Source organism: Diceros bicornis, chromosome 10 (assembly GCF_020826845.1).
Source record: "Diceros bicornis minor isolate mBicDic1 chromosome 10, mDicBic1.mat.cur, whole genome shotgun sequence".
Classification (NCBI taxonomy): Eukaryota; Metazoa; Chordata; class Mammalia; order Perissodactyla; family Rhinocerotidae; genus Diceros; species Diceros bicornis.
Genome location: NC_080749.1, coordinates 11,346,028 through 11,360,135, shown reverse-complemented (window position 1 = coordinate 11,360,135; position 14,108 = coordinate 11,346,028). Strand labels below are relative to the sequence as shown.

Sequence of the window (14,108 nt, the reverse complement as noted above, 5' to 3'; positions counted from 1 at the left end):
TCAGGGACTCCTCCTTGATTCTTCTAGCCTGCTCCAAACTCCTAGTGCACTTCACTCTGAACCACACGTTGCTTGCTTTGCTTTAACCACAACGGAAAGCTCCTTGAAGACTGGAGCACTTCCCCCTGTCCCCTGCCTATAAATAATAAAACATTTACCAGAGTTTGTGCTACTAGCGTCAGACTGTTGGCTCGGGAACTCTGAACCTTTAAATGACTACATAGGTTTCTGGTTTTTCTTTTGGTTAAAAAGCAAAACCTTACAAAGGAAATAGGGCTTCTGGCCACATCCCAAGATCAGGCCCATGGAAACCCGGAGATTTAAAATCTATGAAGGTTTAGGTCTGTTACTCAACAGCCACTTCTATTATCTTGAGGCTGGATGAGAAAAGATAATCATCGAGTCCACTCCCCTGGGCTAACAGATAAGAAAAACCAAGGTCCAGAGAGGTGAAGTAATTTCTCCAGGTTCCTGCAATGCATTGTTCTCTAGAACCAAGTGACACACGGTTGGTGCCCAGAGAAGTTTCTAAGGGCCATTCCAGAGTGCAGGGGGTCTGTTTAAGACGCGGTCCATCATGAGTTTAATTGGTATTTCAAGCAGAACATCAGCTTACTAAAATGCCTTCTCCCTGACACACTACTGCATCTCTCTGGCCATGATATTTGCCAAAAGGCCTGTGTAAGACACACGGTGCCGGCTGGGGGAAAGCAGAAGCCAGAAAACTAGTCCCCGAAAAGTCCTCTTTTAAAGTAATTTTGGTCTGGCTTTGCTTTTTTTAATTCCTTAAAGTCATAAAATATAAAATTAACTAGAAATGATTTAAAAGTAAAACCTCCAGAGACATAACAATGATTGTTTTATACCTATCTAAGAATCAGACTTTCCCAAACAAGCCAAACCACCTGAGGATGGATTCTGATGCCTTAAACACCAAGACTTCTGAGTGTGGCAAGAAATGTCTGGTGACCCAGTATAGTGACATAAAATGATGCAGACATTTTCCTCCTTTAATAGGCAAATGTAACTGAATATTCACTAATGTGGCCCCGTTCAGAAAAGGCTAAGCCTAATGTTCAAAAAGTCTCAATCATAGAATATCTTCAAGAAATAGTTGGTGCTTCTTTCAAGTTTAAATAGAACATTTACCAAGTACTTCAACATTTTGGGTACTATATGCAAGACACAATGACTGGGAGCAATAACTATTCTTACATTAAACGTGTATAAAATGATTAATAATTAGTATACCAATGTTTTTTTACCAAGAAACGGTGTTTCTGAAACAGATAAGGATGTCTGAAAACAGTTTTGTGTGGCAATATTTGTAAAGCATACGACAGTTTTAAAAGCGTATTTCCACATCAGTATGTCTCTGATTCTCACAACAGTCATGCTTGTATAGAGTTATACAGTGGTGAGGACAACTGACAATACAGCTGGGGAAGAGCAGACGCCTGACTGAGAACCAGGTTTTCTGTCTTAAGATTCACACCTCGCACTGACCCCAGAATCTCATTCATAGTGTCAATTCTCTTAGTAAATCCTCTCTTAATCAATGAAGGAGAGACTCTGTACCAGCCCTAACAAACAGACTACAAATTCTAAGATGAGGAGAGTTAAAATTAATGGAGTTTTCTTGAAAAACAGAAAATGGGCTTAAGATTTTAAAAGGTCACTATCAAGGCCTTAGCCCTTTAAGACGTCTGCTAAAAGCCAACACGACTGTAAACCACAGTAACTTCATTAATGAGGAACTGAAACTCAATAGCAAATTTTATTTACTAAAAAGACAAAAATAAGGAGTTAGATAATGAAAAAGATTTACTAATTCAAATAGGGAATATGAAAACATGTCTAAGCTGACAAACACCAAATTTTAAAATAAAAACTCTAAACTGGTATCCAAATCCTTCATCTAGCTCACTGTAAAACATCTATGTTAGCTTAGGATGGATGATGCCTGAGTGCCTGGTACTTTTCCAATGTACAAGAAAAATGTTTTGCATGCACAGCTCCTTCTAAAAGACCCTGAGAAAACAGACCCTGGCTTATAGGATGATAAAACAAGCCATCTTATCATTAGCCCTGCCTTATTCATCTTCCCTAAGAGCTTTCATGACAAATTTTAATTTATAGAAATTGCATTTCAGGAAGTTGTCCTTCATCGCTGTAGTCCCACAGCCAGAACTACAGTGTGCACAATCGTGTGGCCACCACCACAGCAGGCACGGGAGGACACCTGGTGCCAAGGTCTCTCAGGGCAGCCTTGTGTCAACCCGCCAGGTCTCACGCTCTTCATCTCCTGCTGAAGCCTGGGTTTGTCTGTGAATACAAAACCAACTAGCTTCTTATGAGAAGTTGTTCCAGGAGCATTCACCCAGAGGGAACACGTTTTGGAAGTACCAATTACACAAGAAAATAGACTCTGCTTCTGTATGAATAATATAGTAAACGGATCTAGAAACATTCTGGATTCTTTCCAATAAATATCTGAGAAATGTGTGAATAAATGTTTGAATGTAATGATGAGAAAATGTAATGACTAGAGAAATACTGTGTGCATTATTATATGCCAACACGGATCCAATACAAACCTTATGTGCATCCAACTATTTGCCCTAAAAAACAAAAACAAGGAATAAAGACAGATTGGTTAAAATAAGAGAAAGACTAGAAGAATTTTAAAGGAAAAGGAAAAGAAAAACGAAAACCATACCTAAAACCTAAATATACAGGTGCCCAAGTTAGGAGCTTCTGGCAAAGTGACAGTGAAATTTCACAAGGAAAACTACAAGGGCACCAAGTCAAGGTGAGTTTGAAAGTATGCAAAGCAGCGGAGGCCTGCCAATAAAGGCACTCCTTTCAGAACACAATGTCTCCTCCACCTGCTTTATCAGGTCATCAGTGACAACAGCTGGGGACCCTTGGGTCACAGGAACACTATGGCAACTGAGTGCTGCTAAATTTACTTTAAGCAGCAGATATTTTCTGCTTTTGTCCCTTAGGCAATTTAAAGGACTTCACACCTAAGAACTCTCCCTTCTAAATTTCTCATTTTGCAGGAAAAAAACACCAGATCCCTCAATAAAACAGTAAATAAATTATTTAATTCTGTTAACTTATACTGCTTAGGATCCACTGTCAAAATTTCAAAGTTTAAGATCAGGATGCCCAGGGGCCAGCCCCATGGCTCAGCGGTTAAGTGCGCGCGCTCCGCTGCTGGCGGCCCGGGTTCGGATCCCGGGCGTGCACTGACGCACCGCTTCTCCGGCCATGCTGAGGCCGCGTCCCACATACAGCAACTAGAAGGATGTGCAACTGTGACATACAACTATCTACTGGGGCTTTGGGGGAAAAATAAATAAATAAAATTATTAAAAAAAAAAAAAAAAAGATCAGGATGCCCACTTTAAAGACAGACATCCTCCAAGGCATCAGTTAGTAAGTGCTATATGCTGTAGATGGCTTAGCTTCACCTTAATGCCACATTCTAAGTATGTCCTACCCCGTGAAAACAACTGATATCATATATATGTAAAAGAACATCAATTTTATTTTGTTTTTTTGATTATGTATTTTCATTAATAAGGAGAACCTATGATGGTAAAAAAAAAATCAGCACAGGCCAGCTGCCCCTTGAAAGAGACACATGACCTGACTAACATCTTGGTGCTGCCAGTAACTGCCATAAATCACCTGAGAAATTACGGTGCCTCTTGGACCCTCTTTCCTCACCCAGGAATAATTATGTTGACTATACTAGCTCATTTGGTCCTCACATTTTTTAAATGAGCTATTGTAAATGGAAACTATTTTGTTCAAACGTAACTGATTATCACCATCACACAATCAAGCCAGAGCACAGAAGCATAAGTTACTGGTTTGAAAACACATCTACCGCTTACATACCTGTGTTGTGCTAGGACTATTAGATGGAGAGACGCCTACACAGAGCATGAGACCCCCACCTTTGCTGAGTCTGCAATCATGGTGGGGATTTGAGGAGGTCAAACCTGTCACTGTGTCACTGGCAGCCACATAACCACAGAACACAGAAAAACCACGATTTAGGCTGACTCTTGTTGCAGATATAAGAATTGCTCTAATCACAATTCCCTTAATCCATGAGAGTGCTCACGACAGAGTCACACGTGAGCCAAGAGATTGAAATAGCAAGTGGGTATGTCTCACTTTGGGATCAAACTCATTGTTTGTCATAGTAAGTTTTCTAAAGTTCTAAATATACAGTTCTGTTTTCCACAGTGCCTTTTACTGGAAGGGTATTAGTGAAATCGTTTCTGTTTATAACAGCTCCATTTACCTTCCCACTCTTTGTAGGCCTCTAGATACTCAAAAGACCGGTCATCTAAGGGGCTAGAACAATTCAATAAGCAACTGGAAGGGGATTTACTGAGTGTCCAATGTCTGCAGTATCTGTGCAGGGCACAGAAACACATCCTTCCTGCTCTCCGACAGACATCTGAGGTGCCAAGAACCACAGGCACAGTTTGCTAGCACTTTAAATGTTCAAGAGCTGGCGAAGAGCGTGGCATAGCCGCCTCTGGTGCTCTTGCTCTTGCAGAGAGGAGCACGCTGAAATGGGAAGGGGAGGGAGGAAGACCAAAACAGCGTAGTCTCTCCAGGCATCAAGCACTGGGCCAGGAACCATTACTGGTTGTCTCACTTAGTTCTCACAAGAATCTTGATGATAACATCCACCTCTATTTTACACACAAGGAAACTGAGGTTCTGAGGGTGAAATAACTTGTCCAAGGTTCTGGAGCAAGAAAGCGCTGGTTCTAGGACTTGTACATCTGTGTCTCCGAGCCAATCTCGATTTCTCACACCAGACTGCTAGATGCTGAAGGTCAGAAGGAAATGGCAGACCTCTCCTTTTGACCAAAGGAATGGCAACCACGGACATGGGAAATTCCTCAGGGACAGGTCAAGTCCACTGCACACATGGAAAGGGAGTTGGGAACCTATAAATGGCACTGGCCCCTGAAGTGCACTGCTGCTCAGCCACCATGACAGCAATGGGATTTTCACCCTGTATCATTGCATGGGCTGAGTTCAAAGGAAGGGACTCTTTTTTAAGCTGTACACTGATTCACATTCCTCTCTTCCCACACCCTAACTGCACCTCCAGACCTGTCTGTTCAGCACGCCTGGCTCACCTCCTTGTGGGAGTCTTTGTGGGCTTCCAGAGTCTTCATGATCGTCAGCTCAGCGTAGTTTTTAAATCTTGCTGGCTGGTTTCTCAGAATTTCTCGTAAAACTCTCAATGCTAGTGCTCGGATGGAATGCTGGAGTACAAGAGGAAAGAAAAACATCAGCAAACAATACAGAGTGCTTCACTAAACATACCAGTCAGCCAGGTCCAGCAAGCACCCAATCCTGGGTTTCCCTGGCACCTTGCAGACACCTTGAAGCAGATCTCACTGAGGTTCTCTAGATGGTCAGCTCCATAAAAGCAGGAGCTGCACCTATGGTAATATTCCCAGGACCCGGGACCTAAGGGGCACCGGATGAGGCTTCCTGAATGAGCAAAATGAGGACCAAATGAAATCAAATGGGGACGATATATCTAAGTTCATTATCAATCTCCTGGGCATGTCCAGATTTCCTGAGGCTTAGGTATGCAAATTACTCTTTGTAAAATGGACAAAAACAGAGGTAAAAAGCATCTAAACATTTCAACACAACCTGTAAAACTGTGGACTCTAAGGGCAGCTGGAGACCTGTAGTCTTCCTGACCTGCTGTGTGATGAGTTCACGGTGGGGGCGGGATTTGTGCAGGCCTTGAGTTGTCTGAGGCCCGAGTCATATGTCTGGAGGAAAGCCATTCCAAACAGACTCCTAATCTCAATAAAAGAGAATGGAGTTTACACCAAACAGAGCCAAAAAGTACATCCTGACTCTCTGTCACTCATCTGTACAATTCACACACTTACACACCATCTTGCCCTCTATGTGACATCATTTTATCATCCAACAAAGCCCAAAGAAGTGGAAGGGCTTCAGTAGCCAATACTTTGTTTTAAGAAAAATACAGATCTTTTATCACCGTTCTTGCCTTTACTCACTTTATGCCAAACGACTATTCCTAAGCATCAGAAAGCAATGAAAAGTCACTATGACATCCACCAGCCTTCTGCTCACCCATCTTCCATTAAAGGCACCATCAACGTGACCCTGGGCATGACCTGTACCATGTGCTCTGCTGAACTTCCTTGAAATCTGTCGGGTCCTGCCCTTCCAGCTCTTCACCACACTTACTGTACTTTTGTTTCTGCTGGGCTACACAAAGCCCAGTGCAGAGAGATGGATTTTTACTTCTAGAGTTTAATTCAGGCAATTCCCAACATTTATTCCTGACTCCACATAAGGGACCAGCTGCACAGGTGGGAGAAGACTACTCACTCCTTTAAGAGTTATCCACCAGGGGCCACGTGTCGATTATAGACCAGGCATGGCACAAATGCCTAGTTTGTCACATTCAAATGCTACAGTGTGAAGAGAGCTTTTTATTTTAACAACAATAACAGAAGATAATAGAAAATAATAATAATCTACACTTCCAGAACCTGTCACTTGACCAATTAAGATTACTGGAACTCTGAACATATATAGAGGTGAACCAAGACAGAATTTCATGGAATGTAGTATTTAGTAGAGTCTTTTAAAAAATGAACTTCTCTATTTCTTAGTTACACATGAAACATAAATAAAACTCACAAGGGAAAAAGCTCATTATAAAAAACCACACTCTATGCTAATGAAGTTTTAAGAAATTTTGTGTTAAACAAAGTAACCTGATGCAGGAACAAGTTTCCTTCAACTACTACAAACTACAGAAAAAACCTGCATGTAAGCTAGGATGGGCCTGTCTCTGATAAAAACATTACGCTACTAATTGGTGCTCAGAAAATATTTGAAAAATGTTTTGATGTAAACAGTAAGCATAATACAGAAAGTAAGGCTGAAGCCAAACCCAAGCAGAAAAGAACTTAATAACCCCCATTACACAGAAGGGGGAAATGGAAGCACAAAGCAAGCTCCTCACATCTTTGTCTCCAAGTGTCTCCAACAGCAAGAGCAGAATGGTCTTGAAGTGCTCCTCCCAGACGCCCAGGCTGTCTTCGCGGGTGATCTTGAGCAGCTCCAGCAGGGCACCTTTCCGCTCCTCCACCCGCTCATTGTGGTTGGACAACTCTTTCAGAAGGTCAGCCACCAAGTCAGAATGGTCAATGGGCACTTGTGAGACACATAAGACCGAGGTTACTTCATAAGGAAATGTCTGGCTATAGGAGTTCCCTCAGTGATGCTCCACAATCCTTCCACTGCTCTCCAGGCTCCCAGAGGCAACTCTCCTGATCATTCCCATCACGTCTTTCATCCTGCTTTGCTGCCCCAACCTCACTCTTTACCCGCTCAGCAGGTCATCTCACCAAATTAATTGTGAAGAGAGAGGTGTGAGAACAGGTGTCGAGTACCAATACACAATGTCTTTACTCTGCCTTACCATCTTTTTTTCCCTTCTGTTTCAGACAAAGAGGAGAAACTGCTATTTCATTCATCTATTTCAGACAAAGAGGAGACACCCTCCAAAAGCCCCTCCTTGACTGTCTTCTTTTTCTAAACTCTATTGCCATTGCAATAGTCCTAAGTCGAGCCTACCTTTGGGACAGTCTCCTATTAGTATCAAATCCATTAAAGCACACACATTTTCCTCCAGGCCCTCCTCACTATCACATCTGACTAATATCCTTGGCCTTTTTGAATGTCCAGAGCTTAGTAGCCAACACAGTAAACAAATACCAATCAGGGTATTTAGACTATTCATGGACTGTCTATTCACAGACTGTAAAACTTCTCAAGATCACTTAGCATAATTTCTTGCAGGGACTTGAACCATGATTTATATGGCAAAAAGGTATATCCTTTCTCTTTTCATGTTCTTTTGAGAGATCTCAACTCTGTATATTCACTTTAAATAGAAAAGATAAACAAAGACAAATCACTAGGAACTACTTAAATTTGTATTTGCATATTTCTTTAGCTTCTAAGATTGGAGAACAAACACATAAGGAAGTTTGAAATATTAAAGAATTATAATTTTTCCCCTGCTATCCCACCTTTTTCTTTAAGCTTTTTAGAACACATACAGTTGGTGAATAAACAACAACCAACATCCTAATCTCTATTCTGTGTTAAACAAGACCAACAAATGGATAAGTTAAATGATATACCAATTCTATGAGCAATAAAATGAAATAGTCCACTATTCCTAGAGAGTGCAAGTCATAATATAAACACCATAACACTAGCCTACCGCCCAGTAAACAGATGCTTGTGTATATACTGAGCTGCTACCCACCAGCAATTAGCAATTAATAGCCAAAGGATTATGTTTTCAAACCCCTGAAGCTATTGCTGCTTTCAAACAACTGAAGGACTTCTCTCCATCTTAGGATTCCATCTGTCTGATTCACTGAGAGGGTGCAGTTTTCTTTCTTTTGTGCCCCCACTGAAGCCAGTGTCTGCTGGAGCGTGGCCCTCCACTCTTACTAGTGCGACCACGATGAGACTGTTTCCCGTCAGGCCCTGAGCTCGTTGAGGCCAGGGACTGTGTCTCATTTACTTCCCTGTCCCTCGCAAGTCATACACTTCATGACACACAGTTGGCGTCAGTGAATGTTAACTATTTAGAGTTCTCATTTAATTCTTCATTCAAAATGGAAAAACAAAGTAAAACAACAGGCTTGGAAACCAAACAGATATATATAATTTTTAAAAAGTGACTATTAAGTTGAAACAAACCAAAACATGTGAACATGACAGTGAAGTTAAAAAAGGAATAATTAAGTTCCAGATAAAAATACCATCACACCAATACATATTTGTTACTCAATAACAGACACTAGGCTTAACACAAGAGTCAGGAAAAAAATAGACTAGTTCTCTTCTATACCAAGTAGGCTATATTTGGGGAAAGTAACCTAACCTTTCTGAACTTCAGTTTCCTAATGTGTGAAATGGGAATAATCTCTTCCATATCAATTAGATAATATATGTAAAACGCTTGGTTCAGCAGCAGGCACACATAACGCACGTGCTCAGTGTATGCTAGATCCTCTCTCTCCCAACAGAAAGCAGCTCCAGGAAGACCTGGTTAAAAGGCTGGTGTGAGAGGAGAGGGCAGCCTTTCTGCAGTACTTCCAGATCCTAAGTCCACAGCTCTGGATGGGCAAGTATACATCAGAGCCCTTACAGATGCTGAGACCCGGCTGCGGGTGCTTGGGCCTTCACTCCCACCTTGCTAACTCCTCCCCCCCGTCCTCCTCATCCCCACTCAGGCTCCGGTTCCTCAGTGACCTTCCCTGACGGGTACAGTTAGCTTTCCTTCATTTCACAGTTGTCATAGCTGCAATTTTAGGTTGTGTGTGTGACTGCTTATCTCATGATTGCCTCTGCAACTAGACTGTGAGCTTTTAGAGGGCAGGACTGTGCATGCTTCTGTTCACTGTGGTGCCTCCCATTCCTAAGCACACAGTAGGAGCTCAATAAGTAGTTGTTGAACAAACTAACCAGAATAGATCTAACACTGCCATTTACACTTGAACAGTACACCCAGAGCTGGTCTGACAAGAGGGGAAGCCCATGGAATGCACTTCTGGGATGGGGGACAATCAAGCAAAGAAAGACAAACCATCTCGAAGCTGTTCCATGTCATCGTCAAACACGGCCTCCTTCAGGGCTGTCTTGTCATAGGTGTTGATGGTGTCTGAATAGGGATATGGATTGTAGTCTCGCACCCGCGGCCCCGGGAAGGCCCGTGGAGGCTGGGTGTTGAGGAGGGAGGTCTTGTTATCCAGAGCCGTTCTGCCTCCTTCCATCACATCACTGCCTCCCCGGCCCTCAGTGGCCAGAGAGGCAACTCCACCATCGCGGGACACCTGGAGCACAACACATTGTCAGTTTCTTTTTAGGAAAGCCAGAGATTTCTCACTTGAAATCCGGCCACTTAACAAAAGGACAGTTATTAGTATTTCAATTTGTAAATATCTAATTCATAGACTACCTTAAAGGGAAATGAACATATTTGCTTACTTTTTCATCTATTCATTCATTCATTTATATGTAAAATCTACTTTACTTTGTATTTGGTGATTAATTTTAGTCAAACATTTTTTGAGAGACTGATCACATGAAATTCTGAAGAGTCCCTGAAAACAAAGGCTGCGCATCTCATACCCCCAGTTCTTCAGGAATCTCATGTGCCAACAGGAATGCAGCCTGTCGCTTTCATTACACAGTAAGGGTTTTCTCACTGATGCCCCAACACACCACCAACGGACAGACGCTCCCCCAAATACCATCACAAGATCTAAAGTGGTCCAACTGCCCATGAATTCCTTGTGCGTATTCCCACCAAGTGGTGAGCCAAACCATGCTCACTAATCTCTAACAACAGAGAACTCGGTACCCCCGGCAGATCATTCTTCTTTGGATATTTCTGACTCTCAGAGTTCGTCTTTATGCTGGATCAAAGAACAGGTCTTTAATATTTTCTGAAATTTTTTTCCCTAATATATTCTGAGTCTTGTCTCCAACAAATTACACTTCTGGTCCTCTGGCTCTTGGTTTCTGACTCTCTTTGCTCTTGGGGTCCATTCTTCCGAGGCACAATGGCCTGTCTGGCTCTCTTTGCAGGGTGGCACTGTAACAAAGCAAGTGTGGGCTGGTTGCTAGGAACAGAGCAAAAGCATCATTTTCCTCAAGCCAGACATCTGACTACATAATAATGGTGGAAACATTTCCAGGCAGCCAGACCACACTGGTGATTCCTATGGCAAATTTTTTACTTGTGCTGCTTACAAGACACATCTCTCTCATTTTGTGCTTACGCGTTTTTTTGTTTTTTTTGTTTTGTGAGGAAGATTAGCCCTGAGCTAACATCCGTTGCCAATCCTCCTCTTTTTACTGAGGAAGATTGGCCCTGGGCTAACATCTGTGCCGCTCTTCCTCTAGTTTGTATATGGGACGCTGCCACAGCATGGCTTGATGAGTGGTGCGTAGGTCCATGCCTGGGATCTGAACCTGTGAACCCCGGGCTGCCAAAGTGGCGCGCATGAACTTAACCACTATGCCACCAGGCCGGCCCCTGTTTTTTTTTTTAATTGTGGTAAAATACATATATCATTTTATTTTATTTTTATTTATTTATTTTTTTGTGAGGAAGATCAGCCCTGAGCTAACATCCATGCCAATCCTCCTCTTTTAGCTGAGGAAGACCGGCCCTGAGCTAACATCTATTGCCAATCCTCCTTCTTTTTTTTTTCCCTTTTTCTCCCCAAAGCCCCAGTAGATAGTTGTATGTCATAGTTGCACATCCTTCTGGTTGCTGTATGTGGGACGCCGCCTCAGCGTGGCCGGACAAGCAGTGCGTCAGTGCGTGCCTGGGATCGCAACCTGGGCTGCCAGTAGTGGAGCGCTCGCACTTAACCACTAAGCCAGGGGGCCGCTCCCATATATCATTTTAATCATTTAATTCCTAAGTGTACAATTCAGTGACATTAAATACATTCACAGTGTTGCATAACAATTACCACTACGTTATATTTTGGGCAAAACTTTTTCATCTTCCCCAACTAAAACTTTGTACCCATTAAAGAATAACTCCCCAACCCTTACAGGACTGGTAACCTATATTCTCCTTTCTGTCTCTATGAATCTGACTATTCTAAGTGGAATCATACAATATTTGTCTTTCTGTGTCTGGCTTACTTCACTTAGCATAATGTTTTCCAGGTCCCTTCATGCTGTAATATGTGTCATCAGTTTTTACATTCCTTTTTATGGCTGAATAACATTCCCCTGCATGACTGTACCACATTGTGTTTATTCACTCATCTGGTGGACCCCTGGGTTGCTTCCACCTTTTGGTTACTGTGAATAACGCTGCTATGAACACTGATACACAAATATCTGTTCAACACCTTCTTTCAATTCTTCTGGATATACACCTCGTGGAATTGCTGGGATGCATTTTGTTTTTAACATCCCCCCAAAAAGATTTTCTACTAATATAATTGTTGAGATGTAAAAAGAATATATAACACATGCATAGATATGGACGAAATAAGACTGGGGGTTTTTCTCCAGGTGGAAGACGATTCATGGACGATTTTAATTTTTTTCTCTTTATAACTCTCTTCTAAAAGTAAAACATTTATTATTACAATGAAAAAAATTATTTATAATAGGAGAAAGGGTTTAAAAACTTTCAGATATTTTAAAAATAAAGCTAAACTATCCTAATTCTAATCACTTTTAATAAAAACAAAAAAAATCTTGCTTTTTTAACTTTGCCTATTATCCCAGTCTTTCTCTACGTGCAGATTTTATAGAGCGGGCATCACTGTGAACAGATTATCAGATATTTTGCTTTCCTCACAGCATAAGCATGTCCCATGTAAATAAAGCTTTGTAACCATAATGTTTAATCACACCTCTATTTCTACGTGTGTTTTTTTTTGTTTTTTTTTTTTTTTTTTGTGAGGAGATCAGCCCTGAGCTAACATCCGCCAATCCTCCTCTTTTTTTGCTGAGGAAGACGGCCCTGGGCTAACATCGGTGCCTATCTTCCTCCACTTTATATGGGACGCCGCCACAGCATGGCTTACCAAGCAGTACTTCGGTGCGCGCCCGGGATCCGAACCAGCGAACCCCGGGCCGCCGCAGCGGAGCGCGCGCACTTAACCGCTTGCGCCACCGGGCCGGCCCCTCTACGTGTGTTTTAATAAGATTTACTCAACTATTCCCCTTCTGGTTTTTTTTTAATCTGTTTTTGTTTTTTTGCTATCATAGATAACACTGAAATAAACTACTTTATGTAAATAATATCCTTCTTTCCTTTTGCTGAGTTTGTTATTTAGCGTATATTGCCAAAAGTTAGATTACTGGATAAAGGACATGAAACTTAAAATCACTTTTGCTAAATAGTTTTACTAAGCTCCAAAACAACTGTATCAATTTCCCATGCCACCAATATTACACTAGTTTCTAATAGCCTTTCTAGCATTAAATGTTACAATTTCTACTTGAAACAAAGCAGAAAAATCTAGAAGTAACATGGACCCTCAAATATGTTTGTTCTGTTTCTGTAATTACTCCTAAGGATGGACTTTCTCCCACACGTTTAATGTTTTCATCTCGGCTTTTGTGAATCATCTTCCTACTATAGCAGACATTCACCCTTAAGGACTTTTGTCTCATTAAACCAGGTCTACTTGTCAAGCTTAATAACAAGAGATATACTGGCTCCTGAGTCTTTCACATTTAATGCAGTTTTATATCTGCCTCAGCTTCTTAGCTAAAATTTGGTAATTAGTGGACAAGATGTTGAATTCTGAACCTCCTCAACTCTTCAATTTTTACTTCCCCTCTTCTGATGCTCCCACCTCTCCTGGCCAGTCCTCCAGCTGGACCAGCCGCACCTCTGAAACATGACGTTTTCACCACCACTTCCTGGCCTGGCAGCTCTTCCACTCCATGCCTCCCAGTCTTCCGGTCCCTTGCTCTCTTCCTCCCTACGAGGCTTCACTCCTTTCAGCTTTCATCACTGTATTTTTATACTTAGAAAAACTGGAAAGCAGTTCAATGTTCCAAAACAGGGCAGTGGGGACATGACTATTATATATCCATATGATAAATTATCATACAGTCATAAAACTTCACATAGAAGAACACTGACAGGGGAAAGTGTTCACATCCTATGCTAAATAGGATGCACATAATGATATCACTTTTATTTAAACAAACACTCTACCTACACCTCTAAACATACATATGAACAACTACAGATAAAGAAATAGAAAAATACACCAAAATGATAACGGTGGTTATCTCTAGAGATGGTGATTTCTTTTCCTTCTTTTTTGGCATTTTCTAAATGTCATACGTTGGCTATATATTATATTTATAACTGGGAAAAGTAATACCTCAGGCATCCACCCTCTCCTAGGACCTCCACTGTTCCTGGCAGGACTTCTGTTTCCCTAATCAGAGGCCCCCATGCCCCACAGGCGCTGTGGAAACCT

The 14,108-nt window shown here is 41.7% G+C and overlaps 1 protein-coding gene across 1 annotated transcript in view; it reads right to left on the bottom strand.

The window, feature by feature from the left end:
• Nucleotides 1-14,108, bottom strand: part of CLASP1 (cytoplasmic linker associated protein 1) — a 260,490-nt gene that overhangs the window by 23,128 nt on the left and 223,254 nt on the right. The window contains exons 35-37 of the mRNA XM_058548789.1: nt 9,716-9,962; nt 7,070-7,260; nt 5,181-5,309 (exon numbers count right to left, since the gene is read on the bottom strand). Coding sequence (XP_058404772.1) covers nt 5,181-5,309; nt 7,070-7,260; nt 9,716-9,962 — 567 coding nt within the window. The remainder of the gene's footprint in view (nt 1-5,180; nt 5,310-7,069; nt 7,261-9,715; nt 9,963-14,108) is intronic.